The sequence below is a fragment of the Serinus canaria genome, chromosome 3 (genome assembly GCF_022539315.1).
Source record: "Serinus canaria isolate serCan28SL12 chromosome 3, serCan2020, whole genome shotgun sequence".
In the NCBI taxonomy this organism is placed as follows: Eukaryota; Metazoa; Chordata; class Aves; order Passeriformes; family Fringillidae; genus Serinus; species Serinus canaria.
This window is the reverse complement of record NC_066316.1, coordinates 77,402,973-77,420,737: the sequence shown is the minus strand read 5'-3', so window position 1 is coordinate 77,420,737 and position 17,765 is coordinate 77,402,973. Positions and strand designations below refer to the sequence as shown.

Below are 17,765 nucleotides of genomic sequence, written 5' to 3'. Positions count from 1 at the left end.
TCATTCTTCCCTGACTGAACAGAAGCTGTTATGCTTCATGGATGTGTCTGTAATCCCCCCTAGGAGAACCAGCAGCACAGAATGTACTGTTCCACTAAAAGTGGTCTGGGAGAAAGGAAAATAAATAAATAAGCCAGTAATCACTGATACTGGTTGCTTGAAAAGCAGATATACATGCAGGCACACCCTTTATCTGGATCTTGTTAGAACATTTCAGGACCACAGTTGAATACTCGAAGATTAGTATTCATAGCACAAGCTACATAATAAGTTAATGCATTTTAAAGCATTAACTATTTAAAAATAAACAAAAGAGCTTGCTTATTAGACAATCTGTCCAAATACTCAATACATATGAATAATCAGTTAGGTAGCATTTTTCAAAGAGCCCAGAATTGTGACCATAAAACTTTGTGTGCTGTCAAGAGGCTGCAGAACTGTGAAATATCAGGCCTGCTTCTCCACAGAATAGACTTCCTGTGTCTCATCAGAACTGCTCCTTAAACACTCAAGGAAGGGACACAAAGCCCTTCTTTCAGAGTCATGACAGCTGTGAGCATATATAAATGAGAAACCACAACCTAGAGTAAGAATGCTTTCTTCGGCCGTTCAAGTCAATTTAGATCCACATGAGGGATAATGGGTGGGTTCTGTCATACCTATTTATTCATCCCTCTGCATTGACTCAATGACTGTAAAAGGAATATTTCAGGAGATGAATAAGCAACAAAGTGATACAGATGTGCCTTAGTAATAAATACATAAATACACTATCACCAGCCCCCCCCCCCAAAGAAACAAACACAAAACCAGACATATTTTTATATCCAATTGTTCCATGTATTAGTCCAACAGTTTATGACACTCTATGCTGCCTCGTTTGTCTTACAGTCTCCCAATCAAAAGAGACCTCTCCTGGATCAAAATTAATAGTTAAACAAAATGAATGAGATATCTGAAAATACCCACCAGTCCGGCTATGAAAACCTGACAGCTCTTTTTCTGCTGTCAGAGTCTGCTAGCCAAAGCCTAAACATGCCCTCATTGCCTGCACAGTAGGGAAAAGGGGGCAAAAGGACAACATGGCAAGAGGAGGAGACAATGAGGTCATCTTGTACTAGACCTTCCTTGCCCTGAGCTAGAATAGCTTTACCTGGAGACTAGTAACATGCTAAATAAACCAGAAGTGCCTTTAATCCAAACTCAATTTACAAAAGTTTGATTTTTACACTCTCAAATGAAAACTCAAGCAACCATACAATATTTATGGGTTCTAATGCTGTGCAAAACAGGCAAGTATTAGTCTTATAAACCTAAATTTACTGGCCAATACAACTGTACAGGACAATTATTAAGATGCAGAGTGAGCAACAACTCACAGCTCCTGAATCTCCAACTCTCTAATGTCAGAACACACCATTCCTGCCTCTCCATCACATCTCCTCTTCCTCTCCTACCTAAATGCAGAAAACAAAACCAGGAATTAGGCATTTGCTTTCTAGAAAATTAGGAGAAATGCTGTAGAGTGCTTAACATCTATGAATTGCTCCTTTTAGCCATCATTAGAAAGGCACTTTATACATTTTAATTCTGAACCATTTATCTGATCTTTATATACTTTTGAAGAAGCTTCTGACATTATGTTATCATTACATGCTTCAAAGTTAAACTGCAGGTTCCTAACAACTACTACCACTGCATTTTACAGCAGATATTTATTTAGAGCTTTTAATCTTGACTGGGAGTAAAAGCTTCACTGCAACTATTTCAATAACTTTCACAACTTTAGTTTCCAGACAAAATATATGCTATTTCCATTTAGATATATTATTCCAAGTAAAGTCAGTGAAATAAATTCCACATGGATTGCAGCCTCATTCTCAACCAAAATTCTTCCATCTACAGAGGCAGATGTACAGAACTAGTTTAAAACGAGTGAGCTTGTTTTCCCCTAAAGAATTGTTAAAATAATTATGAAGAAGAACCACAAAGCACAATGGCATGTAAACAAAAACTGCATTTTTTTTTCCCATGACTTGAAAACTTAAAAAAACTTACAAAAACCAGTGTGGAGATTGGAAGACTGGACTAAGATCAGTCACTTTAATCTTTAAAGTAAGGTTTTTTTTAAAGTAAGGTTCCAAATCTCTCCTTCAAGTGTCACCCCATTTTGACAATTTCATACAAATAATAACAGAAAAACCCTTACAACTACTTCTTTGAGACATTCAATGAAAATAATACAAATGTCTGAAAAATGGCTATCCTATACACACAAGTGATGTGTAATTACCAGTTGAGGTTTTGCCCATTGCCAATAGTTATATAAACACAATTGAATCAAGCTCATTTAACTTGGAATCAAAAAACTTGGGTTAAGCCCAGTCATTCACAAAACCTGTCAGTCCTATAAAAAATCCATTTGGTCCTGAAAAGTCTATTTAGCACATGCCCAACTGTGGAATATTTCCATCCTTTAAAACTTCCCACCACTGAAATGTGTCACAGCCACAGAGAACAGAATACCAGCTAATGGTGCAAAACTGATTAATATGTAGGTCTATTTCTTAAGATAAGTGGGGAGAGGAAGAAGAAAAAGGAAGGTGTGGTTTAAAAGCAGCCAGATGATTCTTGTGTGGGTTCTTCACCCTATCCTATGATTAAGCCAACATTCCTTCCCTACTCCAAGACCACAAACATATATTAATCCTAAACCTGACTCAATGACAAGACACTCAAAATACAATTTATAATAGTTCACTTTCTCAGTAGCTACCTGGGTCAGAAGGCAAGAAGCCCAGCAAGAGATTATTCGCACCTTGAGAAACACTATTTTACTCATAAATGCTTTGCTGTGATTAACAGCCCTTAACTTCCCTGCTAAACCATTTCTGAAGATTGCTGAAAATCTCAACATTTTGAGATTTTTGTCCCCCTCCTCTAAATTAGGGAAGAATGCTCTATTAATTTTGCAAACCTCTATTTCAGGAACTTTCCACTACCAGGAAGAAAATTACACATCCATGAAAATCTGGTCATTTAATTTGTACAATCTGAAAATTCATCTATGGCTTCTTTCTCATTTCCAATAGCCTCCTTCAAGTTCAGCTCCACATTAATATCTTTGCTTCCAGGAGCCAAGCTTTCCATTGCAAACCCAGGATACTCCACATCTGCTTTCATGACAATCTGGTCTCTTGTTCTTAATAATGAGTTCTCAAGTGTATAGATTTAGGATTTAATTGGATTAGTACTACTCTCCAATCTTCTCTGCCCTCCTTCATTCTCATTATTATCTCAACTTTTTCTCCTCTCTCTGAGGGATAATAGTTTTTCCATGAACCCATTCAAGTATCTTTTCTTTAAGCCTTTACTGACAGGCAACCATTTTGCTTCCTTGCCACCTAATTTTGGGCTAATACCTTTTACCTGCTAATTTCTAAAACAAAAAAACGTTTGTTTCTCAATTTTCTCCATTTTTTTTTAAGAGTTGTTCCTTAGCAGTGATTATTTTTTCACAATTTACTCCGGACCAAATGACTTTTGGATAACTTCTCATATTAGGAATTTGCAATTTCACAGTTATGCATATAAGCTTCATCTCATCGTGTAAAGGATCAAAGAGTAGAGAAAGAAAAATTATTGAGCCATGGAAATCAAAGAGAAACTTCAACCTTGTTTTCATGACATTTACAGAAAAGTTATCTTAAAATATATTGAATAGATTTCCTTCAAGTAAGGGTCACAAATATGTTTCTGAAAAGGCTGCAACTGCCCCCCAAAAAAAGACATTTTCTTCAATTTCTACAAAAAGCTGAACCAAAATAAAAACTAGGAAGCCATCACAAGTTTGATAATATAGTAACTAAATCAAAATAATTATATTTTCTATATATAGATATATTGATTTATTGACACATTCAAGATAAATCAAACTTATCTGACTAATAAACAATCAAAAAATGCCCATCAGTTTTATCATACAATTAAGTGCACATTTACTATTTTTATTTTGTATTAGGATTACAACAAAAAGTTAATTACTTAGGCAACAGGCCTTTCTTTTAATGTAAGTGTAATTTGCTAATCATGAAAGAAAAAACAACTTCACAGATGTGCCTATTTTGTTACAAACATGTTAGACAATTAGCAGCAATTCTCAAAGAGCTGTTTTATTCTGCATCTACTTATTCACATTTTTATATCTTAAAGCCATCAAATTTGCATGAACATTTTTCAAATTTAACAGCCTTTGGCAAGAACTACCTGTTCTGCATTTTTTAAATAGCTGTCTTAACATAATTGAACAGCCATAGTATTATGATCATATTTATTATTTTTCACTTAAACTGTATGTGTACAGATGTGAAAAATAAAAAAGCTACTCACAGAAATGTAGGAAAATAATTTACTCCCCTTAATGGGATCCATTTAGTGCAGGTCACATTTTACCACTGTAAAACCGAGTCCTGCTTGATTGTATTGATTTGAATTATTCCACAGCCATTTTTAAGCTTTTTATTATTCTTTGTGGTGGCATTCTTTCCTTCAGAACCGGTGTCTCATTACTTCACCCTGCCTGAACAGTCAGCTCCACTCATTAGAACAAGCATCTGCTACAAACAGTATTAATGAGATCCATATGAAGGGATACAACAAGCCATTACCCACCTGGGCTAATCATTTTACAGTACAAAGCTGATAATGCAGAGACAACCAGCAATGCCTTGAACACATGCTGTTAAAATTACCTGACTCAGACAGTAACCACTATTTTAGAACTACTGTTTGGGTGCTGCAAAATTGGATGCATTTGTAAAGATGTATCTACTTTGTAGCTACTGTTAACATACAACATATATTTCATCTCAACAAAGCCAAAAGGAATTATTTTACTAGTGGGAAATTTGCCCTTTGGCTTATGAATAGATTAGCATTAAAATTATTTAAGACACCAATAGTTTGACTACTGTTCCAATAAATATTGAGAATTTACACCAAACCAGTCAGAATAGCTGCCGAACTCAGTGACTTTCATTTAAACAATAATAATTTAAAGCAATATGATTTTAGAGGTAGTTTTCTTCAAAACAGCATGAGTTTGCATACAGCATTTACATACAACCAAGGAAATATTTCACCAAAGAGGGCCAATGCTAAATAAGCTTCACAAATCTTTTAATTTAAAGTTCATTTCTCTAAACCTATGATACAAATACACACATCTTTCTACATTGGCATTTACAAACATGAGGGAAGAAGTACTTGCTCACACTGTTTTTTTTTCCTTTTGGGACAAACATACTCCAGAAGGAATGCTGGAGTAGAACCAGGAGGTGTGCCCTGCTAATACTTATGGAGCAAGAGCCCTGGAAACCAGGCACAGAAAAAGCAAGACCACAGTGAAGGCTCAAACTCTTCAAACCACAACAGATAGGCTAAGCAAGGCTAAGTCAAAAGATTTTGAACTCAGAACTCCAAGAGAAAGAAGGAGGATGAGTTTTACCCAAACCAAGCTCACACACAGAAATATGTAAGATACTAACTACTCCAGTAAATCCCACAAGATATTTTATAGAATCACTATCAAATTATTTAACTAATCAATTTCACATTGTTAGACAACATTATTTGAGAAATAATGTCCTTTTATTTAGGGAAATACTTTCTCTTTTTCTAAAATTATGGGTTGAAAAATACAACAATACTAAGAAACCAAAAAGACATGCACAGTTCTACCACTGGGAAAAAATCCCAAACAATGGGGAAAGGGGAAGAAAATATACCAACCACAAAAAACCAAAACCAACAACTCTTAAAACAGAGGACGAGAGGTTCAGCTCCGATTGGAATCTAGAATTAGCAAACACTTGTGAAGAAAAGTAAAAGTACATAGTGAAGTTGCTGACACTGGATATCAGTTACAAGAATGTACAAAAATATGCTTCAATCATGAAACCTCTAGGACTAAAACTAGAGGTTTAAACTAAACCTCTAAACTACTGCTGAAGAAATCAAATAGAGGTAGTTAACAAATAGTGACATTTAAGAAGTTCGGCTAAGTTGAACAAATGTTGCTATTTTAACTAAAATAAAACTGTTTTATTTCAGTAAGAAAGTACAACAGAAAGTTACTAGTTATGTATCCGCTTTTTTAAAGTCCAACAAGGTCGACAAAAGAGCAATGTTTTTAAGCAAAGAGAGCGAACTAAGCAACAAAAGAAAAAATGCATGCTAATATTGTAATAGGCAAGGTCTAGACTGATGCATCTAAACCACTTTTTCAGAGATATTTGATGACAGGGGTTCCATCTCCAGATAATGGAAGCAGGGGATCCATAAATGGGTCTCCACTAACTGATGTCTTAATATTAAATTCAAGAAGGTCATGCTTGTCAACACAAGCATTCAGAATAACTAATGAAAATCTGTTTAATTGCATATGGAGTCTGGATCACTGGAGAACAACTAAATAATTAGAAGAATGTCCAATGTAAAATTGATCATAATTTTTCATTGTTGATTAGGATACATATCATGCGAAGTGTCTAAATGTCCAAATAATAACTCAGGTTTTCATCTTTAATCTCTCTTTCATATTACTTAAGGTGAATTTCATTAACACTGGATCTCTGTAGATCCATTTTCTTCTCTGAATATACCTATCAGTCTGTGTACCTTCATAATCTATTACCAGTTATTATGTTTTGAAAAAAATTAAAAGAGCTATTTAGTTCCTTCATTTTGTTTTTCCTCCATTCTGTTTTCCCACAATTTTAAAGCTAAAAACAGATGATATAATGTTCAAAATACTGAAAATTTCAACAAGAAATTACACGTGCACTTCAATTTCTTTCACAAAATGCAATCTTCCAGGAACACTACTATGTTCTATATAATTGCTTTAGTACTCAGAACATAGGCATCCCATCCACACATTTGAGTAAGAAAATGAGAAAATTACATTAAGACATCAATTTTCCAAATTACTAACAAAGGATATGACAAAGACTCTTCAGGTCAGTTTAAGCTGGCTGACTTCATTTGTTCAGGGTCAGCAGCTCTGGAATGCCCTATGCCCTCTACTGCTCTGAGAACATGCCTTGACCTCCCAATACCCCATTGCTGTAACTTCCCACCCTCAGAGCACCTGCACTGCAATATCCAAGTGCTTGTGCATACAGCCAGTGTTAGTAAACCAATTATTCCCATGCATTTCTTAATGCTAGGACTCCATACTGACTGCAAGCTTACTTTGACTTTTCACACCATGCTCAGCCCAAGCTAATAAATCCTTGAAACACAAACTCCACAGAGGAGAGACACTTGAAGGGTCTGGTTTTTTTTTTTTTATACAAGACAGCTTAGTTCTGGTTGAATTGTGCTGAATCCTGACTGACTCCATGTGGAACCACTTGGCAATTCTCATAAGACATCCTATTCTCCAGGATTTTCATTATCTAGGATACTCTATTATTAAAGATAACAAACCTAGCAAAATAAAGAACTCAGGAAAAACTTTAGAATATGTCCAATAAGTCCAATTAGGTTGTAGTTTGTTATTAAACAAAAGGCACCCCTGCAATGAATGTAAGTGAACTGGTGAGGGAAGATAAAATTATTGAGTCTTTAGCTGACACGAACTACATGTTTGAACAAAGGATCACAGGACGAATTTTAAAAAAGACCCCTACAAAATTTCTGATACTACCCAGCTTCTGAAGGATCAGTTAGAAGTTTTAATTTTGCTTATAAATAAAGTCCTCAACTTAGCAAACTCTCACTGTTATGTAAGATCAATCTAAGACCTTGGTGGCAAGTCTTGGCTGACAGAGGGGCAAGGGCTATGGAGAATAAGGGTACCTGACTTTTAACAGTCAGTGTGTAAAACAGCTGCTAGAAAGAAACTTGGCCACAAACTTCAGCAAATGTTGGGTACCAAGACAGAATAAAAATTAATCTCTGGAGCCAGTTTTGTTGCTGTGCTTTGTCCTTTGTACAACCAAATTCACTTTCCTGAGAAAATACAAACTGTCTACCAAATTTACTGTGTTTTGCTTTTTCATTTAAAATGAACTTACCGGGTGCCGTCTGCTTTCCAGCTAACTTTGTATGGCTTCTGCTCCAAAAATTTAATATTTTGCTTGTCCATGGAAACAGGCTGTGCTCCAGGGAATCCAGTCCTAATAAAAAGAACCATGTTTATTAATGGTTCTGCAATAAATAGTCACACAAGTAAATACATTTTTCACATCAGGCTCAAGTTACACCTTGTACCAGACTTGCTGCAAGGTTAACTCTGAGTTAGAACATCTTCTCCAATAAAGTATTTTGCAATAGAAGCCAAAAGCCTATCTCATAAGAACAAAGTTTTTTGCTTATGACAAAACACTAAATTATGTGGAACTTCAAAGTTTTAGCTTTGCAGAAAGAGATATTTAAATTAAAAATTACAGGAATGATAAGCATCGACAAGTTAGGAAGCAGTGTGGATCACCAACTTTGGAATGAAAAAGTCCAGAATCACAGACACTAAAACCAACACTTTCATTAGCATTGGACACAAATCCAAGTTGGCTATAAAAATGAGTATTATACCTCCATATTTAAGTGTAATAGAAATGGTATAAATAAATCTACTGCTTGAGAAAGAACTAAGCTTTACACATTTGTAAAGCTGGACTAGGCTACATCTGGAATTTGAACAACAACATTTTCTTATCTCAATGGAAAAGTAATTCTAGAATCTTGTTTCTTAACATCAAAAATTGATCATTCCATTTCATAGTACAGTGCAAGACTTTCACTGCCAAGTGTGTTTGAGGCTTTTTTTTTAATAAACAATCCATGGTCACCTTTTTCCTCATTTTCACAATGACCAGTTTCATTTTGCAAAATACAACACTTATTTCTAGATAGCATAAATAAGTAAATTCTAAATATTCTCATACCCTTCCCATCCACAGAACTGCTGACATTTTTGCTGTATTCCTCCTAATTTTGGTTGTGTTGTCACCTGGGTCACACATTTAACTGTTATTCCTTCCAAGAAAACTGCACCCTAAAAAAAAAAAAAAAAATTAAAAATTTAGTATTCAAACCCTCATAAAATCAAATCAGAATATGTCAACGCAAGAGTAAGACTGTTTTCACAATCCTCTAGAGCAATACTAGCTTAAACATTCCTTAAGGATTTACTCCCAAATGTCAAGACACATTACCTGAGCTTTGCCAGGAAACTCACAGGTGAGCCATATTATAAAACCAGGAAAAATGAGGTATTTATGATAAAAAAAATATAATTTAAAAAAGGCAATAGGGATAAGGCAAAAGGAAGGGATAGCTAGTACTTAGATGCTTACACAACTTAGCTAACACTCTCAAGAACGTTGATCTAGGACAAACTTAACAAAAGAAGATTTGTAACAAAATATTTGTGTAAATATATTTTTATAATTTTGTCTCAATCTAAACCAGGTTAGAGTGGAGCTGCTATCCTGAAAGCCCCAGAAAAGCCTATGTAGAGATAAAAAACAATATGGAAATAAAACTCTAAAATAACCTGTACATTCTACAAAAAGTTTGATGCCAAGAGGAAAAAAAACAAATCTTGCATAACAGAACACATGAAAGCCACCAGGTCTAGAAAACTACAAAATTAAAGATTTCTATGGAGATCTCAAACCTACCTCAAGACTTAATTCAACAGAATCTCAAATAAATTTTCAATGCAATGAAGATCAAACCATGACTATTCACCTGTTGAACCCTGCATGTGAAGATATGAGTATCTCATATCTGTTCTCTAAAACACTTGAAACTAGCTTTAACAAATCCAGCTGCATACCACTGATGAAAGGAGTAGTATTTTTCCCGTCCGCATTTCCATATGCTGGGCCACTCATCTGTTATACACCTGAGCAAGTCTAGGAACTAATTTGGCAAAAATAACATCATAATTTGGTAATAATTTTCTGCCAAAACAGTATCCTAAAACTAGCTCACCATAAGATAACTCAGTACTAGTGACAGCACAAAGGAAGCAAAAGGAAAAGCAGGGAAAAGCAGGACCACACTTTTCAGTACAACCTGCAGTTAGTTAAGATTGGTTCAGTCACAATCACCAAATCACATTCTGAGAACAGAACATCCTAAAGAAATACACTGGTTCATAACCTTAACTACCTTGAGCCCCACAGGCTTTCTGTGTGTCACTCACCCCATACAATTTACATGGGCACTAGCCGGTGCAACAGCACGCAGGGGAGTGGGCGAGAGAGGCAGACAGCTACTCGTGCCTGGCCAGCACATTGTCTGCATTCTGATCAGTGGTGAAGAGCACCAGGAAACAAAGGAAGATGGTTCTGCCTTGCTTCTGTGAATACTGGCAGAATGGAATGCCAATACCACTGCTAAGATTGAATTAAGAGGCAGGGAACGGGCAAGATTTTTCAGAAAAGTAATAAACACAAAATTTGTACTTGAAAGTGTTTCTTGCAGATTATCTGCTTCAAGTATAATCACTAAGGCACACCACTCTGAAAACAATGTGAGTCACTTGCGTATTCGTGCTTGGCTAACTTAGCACTTCAGGTTTCATGAGGACATTCCTTGGATAAGGTGCTAAAACTGAGCCAGACCCATGCAGTTTTTACCCTGCTGTTCAGCTACCAATGCCTTTGGAAACAGGACACTGACAACCATGGTGCAGAGACTCCAGAGAACTCAGATCACCAGGAGCACATCGACTCCTCAGCACTGATACTAAACCAAGAGTTATAAGCACTAAATATCCAAGGAAACTACATGCACTGGTATCTACACTGTGCACAACCTTCACACCATCTGTACTAATCAACCTTGCCCCACTTGCCATGAATTTCTCCACCCATCACTTCATCTGAAGGAGAAGTGACAATGTGGATCATCCTGTGTTGGTTCATATCCTAAACACCATCTGGAGGAGTGGGTGAGTGGGAACAGCCCCAAACACACACCTTCCTGACCCTAGTGGCTATCACCAGGCCTCAGTGAGAGCTGTCTTCAGCTACTCAGACTTGACTGCATGCCAATATGCTCAGAGATTGCCGCCCAGAAGACAAGTAACATTCCAAAACACATCAGGAAGAGATATTTTCTAAAATGAAGGAAGTGAGAGACAGCGTTACACTTTCCCGCTTAGATTTAATACCTAGAAACACAGGACCAAATCACAGTAACTGCCTCTTGGCATGTACAAGCAAAAAAGAAAACAAAATCATACTGTCACTCAGTAGCAAAGGTGTCCCAATAAAAACTTGGTTTTCACAATTAAACAGGCTTCACAGAATTTGCATTGCATGCATTTGCCTTGGTTTGCCTTTTGTTTGCTTATCTTGTCCTCATAGAGGAACTCAGAAAACATGGGCTAGATGTAACTTCCATAAACCTGTTTCAAAACCAGGTTCAGAGGAGTTAGTGTTTCTCGAACAAAATGGAGGAATCTGCAGGGTCTGGTTTAGGCATAAGATAATCAATTTATTTCCACTAAACTTCTTATTAGCATTCTTATTTTTGTGACATCTCTGACTTTATAAACAGGGATATAGACTGGGACGGTAGTTTAAGATTCAGTGTTATCCTTCATTTTAAAAATGGGCTGGAAATAACACTGTGCATAAACAAAGGTCTAGACTTAATAATGGATAAGAAATTATACAAACACACACTGGTAGATAATTAGAGAAAAATACATGGAAGCAGCAAGAGACCAAAAGCTGAATTAGTACTGTTCTGCCTTGTGAAAAGCAATTATGTTGAGATATATAAACAGAAGTATTAGCCTTAAGACATGTGAAATTAATTTTTCCCTATTAAGCCTTACTAGGATGGCCTCAACTAGAGGCTTGCATTCAATTACAGGCACCACAGCATCAGGAAAACATGAGTCAACATGACAGAATACAAAGAATAACAAGAAAGGTCAGTAGTTCAAAAAAAACAGACTATAAAGAAAATGTGAGCTAATAAGCATTTAACATGGAGAAGGAAATGATACCCATACTCAAGTACATAAAATGGTGCTCCCAAATAAAAAAATAGTATTTTTCCCATATCCTTCAAGATGCCCACAGGCAGAACAATAAGTGCAAGGGTTAAACTTTGCAAAAGAGAGTTGGTTAGGCAGAAAAACCCCAAGTCACTAATATTTAGACTAATTGTACTGTGATAGTTAACTAATAAATATTATGCTAATTACATCAAATCTGTTTAATTGCTTCCTTCTATCTCACAGATGACCACAAGACACCTGCACTCAAAATCATGAATTAAATCATTAACAGTCACCATCTCTTCCAGATTGATTAAGATGTCACCACTCATTTCAGAAGCACTGCATCTCACACCCCATAAAATGCAACTTACTTGGGACTAGAAGAGACAACATTCTATAATAAACACTATAAGTTCCATTATCACCCAGGAAAGTTTGTAGGTTCTGGCTCAGAATTACAACTTTTTGTCCGATTTACAAAATGAAATATTTTTTTCCTGAAGCGAGATTCTAAGTGACAGTTAATAATATTGTTTTGATGCTACAATCAATACTGCATGCACTGGCAAAGTCAAAACTTGTTTGGATTTCCTGTGTGGCACCTCAGACTGCAACAAGCAGATTTCCTGGTACCTGTCAACTTCCTTCAGGTGATGACAAAGGAAACTGTAATGGCTTTATGTTCTAATGATTCTGTAGTAGTGTAGGAAAGAAAGGTTGTCAAGATTTTTTGACATCAAAATATGGAAGTTTTAATGGAAAATGCTACAGTAAAGCTTCTCACATCAGAGTTTCTGAAATGGACAGCATATTAACTTCATTTCACAGGCTAGCTAGCAGTTGTTTCTGACTATTCATTATCCGAGCAAGATGCCTAGGAGCTGTCTCCTCCTCTACTACCAAACTTTTCTTCTGTCTCCACAAGGATTTGGGTCAAAATGAGAAAAATTCAGAACACTGCTATCACTACAGCTTCCTCTAGTTTTACACTGCCTACCCCTAGGCTTTTAGGAAATAAATGAATTATAAAGGTGGAAACATCTGCTGCAGGAAACCAACATAATACTGAAAATGTAGCCCTTTAGACAGTAAAATAAGAATATCTAAGCAAGAGGTATTTACCTGATACTCACTCCCCCTGTAGACCGCATATTTACAAGGAATCACAAATATCCATCTCTACTGAGTTAAGAAGCAGTCCCATCTGCCAGCCAAGAACCATGGTAAAGAATTCTGCCCGTTCCTCCTCTTCATGTCAAAGAATGTTCCTTCAGAGCTGCAAAACTGAATTATACGAATATGCATATTAACTAGATGACTCTTTCTTTCACAAATTATCTAACTCATCATTAACTTTTAGTTATTAATATGCTTATTCGTATAATTTAGCTTCCAGCTTTCAACAAAACTACGGTGGCAGACAAGAAAAAGCCTGGGAAGCCAATATCATTCCCGTTAAATAGACCAGTTGAGTTTTATACTTGATGAAAAGAGGTTGTCATTGTAATTCATCCTAACACCTCAGTTCCTAATGCATCAGAAGGCACATCAAAAATCTTTAAGGTTCCAGCCCCCCCCTCAAAATATTTAGACATCAATGTTTTACTGCAAGGCTAATGGAGGAAGTGGTGATATCCCGTGAATATAATTTTACTATATCCTTACATTGTGGGAGATTTTTTATTCCAGATGAGGAATAATTTGAAAGTTTTCAAAGTTCATCTTGCTTCTTTAGACTGGATTTTGTGTTCCTGTCAGGTTAACATTTTCCATACTCCACTTGTTAACCTTGTTGACCAGCTGCAGTAACAACAAAATGCTTTTTTGCAGCCTATTTCAATATGAGGATTTCCTAGTCTTCACAAACACGCCTCAGCACACAAGTAAAATATTTCAGTATTATAAAAAAAAACCTAACCCATTCTTGAATTCAGCAAATAAAAAAGCAAGTCAGGAATTTGAAGAGAACTGAGTCATTAGTCTTCAGATGATACATATATTCCTTGTACTTGATTATTAGTTCCATATCATGGTAATTACAGAAACTCATTTCTTCAGAATAATGCAGATGTATGTCAGAAATCACAGTAAGTGATCAGTTGTATTTCTTACAAAGCTAAAACAGCTTTGAACACATAATAATGATCTCAAAGCTGCCTTGAGTTTTTTAAACTCATATTGCTTTTTGCTAATCCCATTTCCAATCCTACAAAATTCCCCAAAGAAAGAGTATTTACCAAAATGAGGACTAAATTTTAAAAATTCTGAATTTCATCCACATGACTACAAAAAACAAGAGCTGTTTCCATCCAACTCTAATAACATTTCATCTCCAAAGACAGACTAAATAATTAAAAAGCACTTTACTATCTCAAAAAATTGTTATATTCAAAAATTTTTAAGTCATTTTTACAACTGGAATATTGGAGGCGTTGAATATTAAAGTTCACAGTTCACACAGGAAATACAAAAAGTTTACAATGTATCTGTAACTTTTTCCAGTTACAGACAATGCTCCCAGTCCCCATTTCCAAGAGCATTGACACTTGTATAACATGTACAATGAGGTAACTGATGGGTATGAGGTTATGAAATTATGTTTAGCATTTCAAATATTAAATTCCAAGTCAAAATTACCAGTTTTAGGCGTTCTTTTCTCCTCTTGCCAAAGGAAGAGCTTGATGATCCGGGTTCTGATTCTGGGCCTCCAGTTTTACCATTATCATCATCCTCCTCTTCATCTTCATCAAAGCACCATTCTGGAAGCTCTGGTGGTGCTGGTGCATCATCTTCATCCCCATAACGACGAAACAGTTCCTTCAAATAGTCACCTTTATAAATACCTGGAGGTCTGGCCTGAGCAAAAGTAGCCACAGCAGCCTCAATACTGTCAAAAAAAAAAAAAAAGAAAAAAGAAAATCACTCTGGATGCTTAATTTACATGTCTTAGTTATGCATGCTTTACCAAACATAAGAATTATTGGGACTGAGAATCAATACAAATTCTGAAGTGGTAATTGCAAAAACATTCCTTATATTTGAAAGTCTAGGTAGCAGCCTGGAAGCAGTTGCTCTTGCACAAGATTCTGTATAACTTTGTGGACACTGCAAATGTTCTCAAGTAACTGCAACTGCTTTGAGTCCTTATTTGGGCTCCTAGTGGTCTGCTGATCACTCTTTTATCACAGATAAAACTTTTTCCATTGCTACAGAAGCAGTGGGTGACATGCAGGTAAATACCTGAGGACTGCACAAACACCAAAGTCCAAAGAAACATATCAACAAACTTAATGAAGAAAAATGCAAATGTTTAAATTCAAATATGGTTACATTCTTCTCCACTAAGAATTGTCTTTCCTCTCATTAGAGGTTTTGCAATCATACTGAGAAAAACCACCCTAATCTTTTTCAATTACTTTTCTTTCCAAAAGTTTCTCATAAAAGGACTTGGTTCAGTAGCCTTCTGCTATGCACCTAATACTTAATCTTGCTCAAATAAACTGGAAGCTGGATCACAAAAAAAATTAAAACTAACAGTCTAAAAATTAAAACTAAGTTTCTAAAAATTAGAAATCAAAACTAACAGTCATGCATCTTTACCAGCCAAGGGGAAAACTCTCCAAAACATACAACAGTGAGCACAACACAAAGGTTTTATTGTCGCCATTTTCATAGATCCTATGAAAATGTTTAACTAAAAATATTGGATATAACTCTGTCTTCTATTTACCATGGCTATGAAGAGCAGTAAGGCTTCAAGAATCAACATTTTAAATCTTACTATATAGGGGAAGAAGAAACCACAAAAATAGAGAGATGTCCCTGTTAGGCTTCTTGAGAAGCACATGTCTCAAAACTGGGAAAAAAGCACATACTACACCCTGTTACTTTATTTTTTTTCCCAGATATTTAATTCAAAATCCTTTTTTCTTTTTGTCTGATCTGTATAGTATGGAATGGAGCCTGAGAACCTTAGGAGGTAAATTTTCCAGAATAGACAGAAATAGTGTCTAAGTACCAGAAAGGTTGATTCACTCTTCTGATCTTTGTAAGAGGAGAAAACATGATGTTCTCCAGAGTGACACTACCACATGGTATCACTTCAAAAATGACAGTTTAAGAGTCTGAGTTACTTAGAAGGATCTTTCTTCCCAATTTTGTTTTCTAAGACTCCTAATTTCTTTCTCACAAGACATTTTTTACTTTGCTATCTCCCTTAAATTGTTTCACATCTTCTGTAATGAATGCCACTGAAAGGACAAAACAAACAATAAGTTATGGGGTCTGAAAAATGCTCAATTTTTTTTCTGATGATGTTAGAAGAACTCTATAATCTTCTGGAATAGATGGCAATGAAAGCCAAAAGAGGTGGCACAGATCTCAAATACAGTACCCTAGCTGAAAAAAATCAATTTTCCAGGTTCTAGAAACACAGCAGTCTTTGGGAAAAATGAGTTGTTGAAAAGAGAATCAAGTAAGGTTTCTGACTTTACCAGTCAGAAAGCTGAAGAGCTTTCAGGCCTTTCTCTAAACTAACTATAAACTATATCCCACTGTACACAATACAGCAGCAACACTCCTACATCATACACTTAAGGAATGAATACAGATGGATTTTTCCATCAGGAAGATCTTATTTCCTCATTAGCAAGAAACAGTGCCTTGTTTTAAAGAATGATGCACCAAATTAGATTTATCTAGATACAATGCTCAGCATTAACCAGCAGCTTGCCAAAATTGTTTCCTTTGCTGTGGACACTTTTTCCTACCAGGGGACATCTGGATGTTCTATTAAAATAATCTGACAGAGATGCACAAACTTAATACAATTAAATACTCAAAGGAAAATAAAAGACACGGCCGTTGAGTTTTAAGGCTTTTCCGACCAAGTTTTGAAAACAGGTAGGCGGCATAAAAGTAGGAGATTCAAAGAGATTCAAGTGCCTTGCCTCATCAGAACAAAGGATTAATTATAAGTCTAACAATTGCATGCCACTTTAAAATTGTTTGATTAAAAGCATACAAATTTTCTAATTCATAGGAACAACAAGAATCATGCTATAAAGCCATTTGTGTCTGTGTCTACTTCCTATACGTAGCTAGGATCCTACAAAGATTCAACCACCCATTACTAATGGTTTTCCATCTCTATTACTCCAATATCTTTGTTCTAGGTTTACTAAGAGACAGCAATGACCTAGTTCTTTGCAAACAGCTTGCATATGTATGCGAAGCACAATAACTCTATGTCCAGTCACAAGAAAATCCTGCAACAGGAGCAGAATTTTCTTCACTTAAAGGACCACACATAAGAAAGAGCAGAATGTTTAACTGACTTGTCAAGAAACATGACTTTCACAGGACTCTGTCAAGAAGGAAATAGTGTTTTATAAATACCACAAAACAAAAGCTATGCAAAAGTTATGTCCAATAGAATGGTACAGACATTGTTTGGGTTTGGGGTTTCTTTTAAAACTAATGTTATGTAAAAAAGATAATTACTCTGTTTGCAGGTACCAACGTTTTTAAAAGATGGAAAAAATGGATGAGTCTGTATAGAAGCATGCTGTAGACTGTAGTCAAAAAACACACTGGAAATAAGGACTTTGTTTGCCCCCAATCCTTCAGAAGTATGTATGCTACTCTGTTGTTGTTCTAGTTAATATCTTCAGATCTCAAAAAAGCCCTAAAACCTACATCTACACCTACATGAAAAAGATGAAAATGTATG

General features: G+C 35.7%; 1 protein-coding gene across 2 annotated transcripts in view; it reads right to left on the bottom strand.

Annotated features, from left to right (window-relative positions):
* Positions 1–17,765, bottom strand: part of RNGTT (RNA guanylyltransferase and 5'-phosphatase) — a 172,097-nt gene that overhangs the window by 137,377 nt on the left and 16,955 nt on the right. For both annotated transcript variants that reach the window (XM_030236035.2, XM_050972484.1), the window contains exons 6-8: positions 14,672–14,921; positions 8,952–9,061; positions 8,082–8,183 (exon numbers count right to left, since the gene is read on the bottom strand). In XM_030236035.2, the coding sequence (XP_030091895.2) occupies positions 8,082–8,183; positions 8,952–9,061; positions 14,672–14,921 (462 nt within the window). The remainder of the gene's footprint in view (positions 1–8,081; positions 8,184–8,951; positions 9,062–14,671; positions 14,922–17,765) is intronic.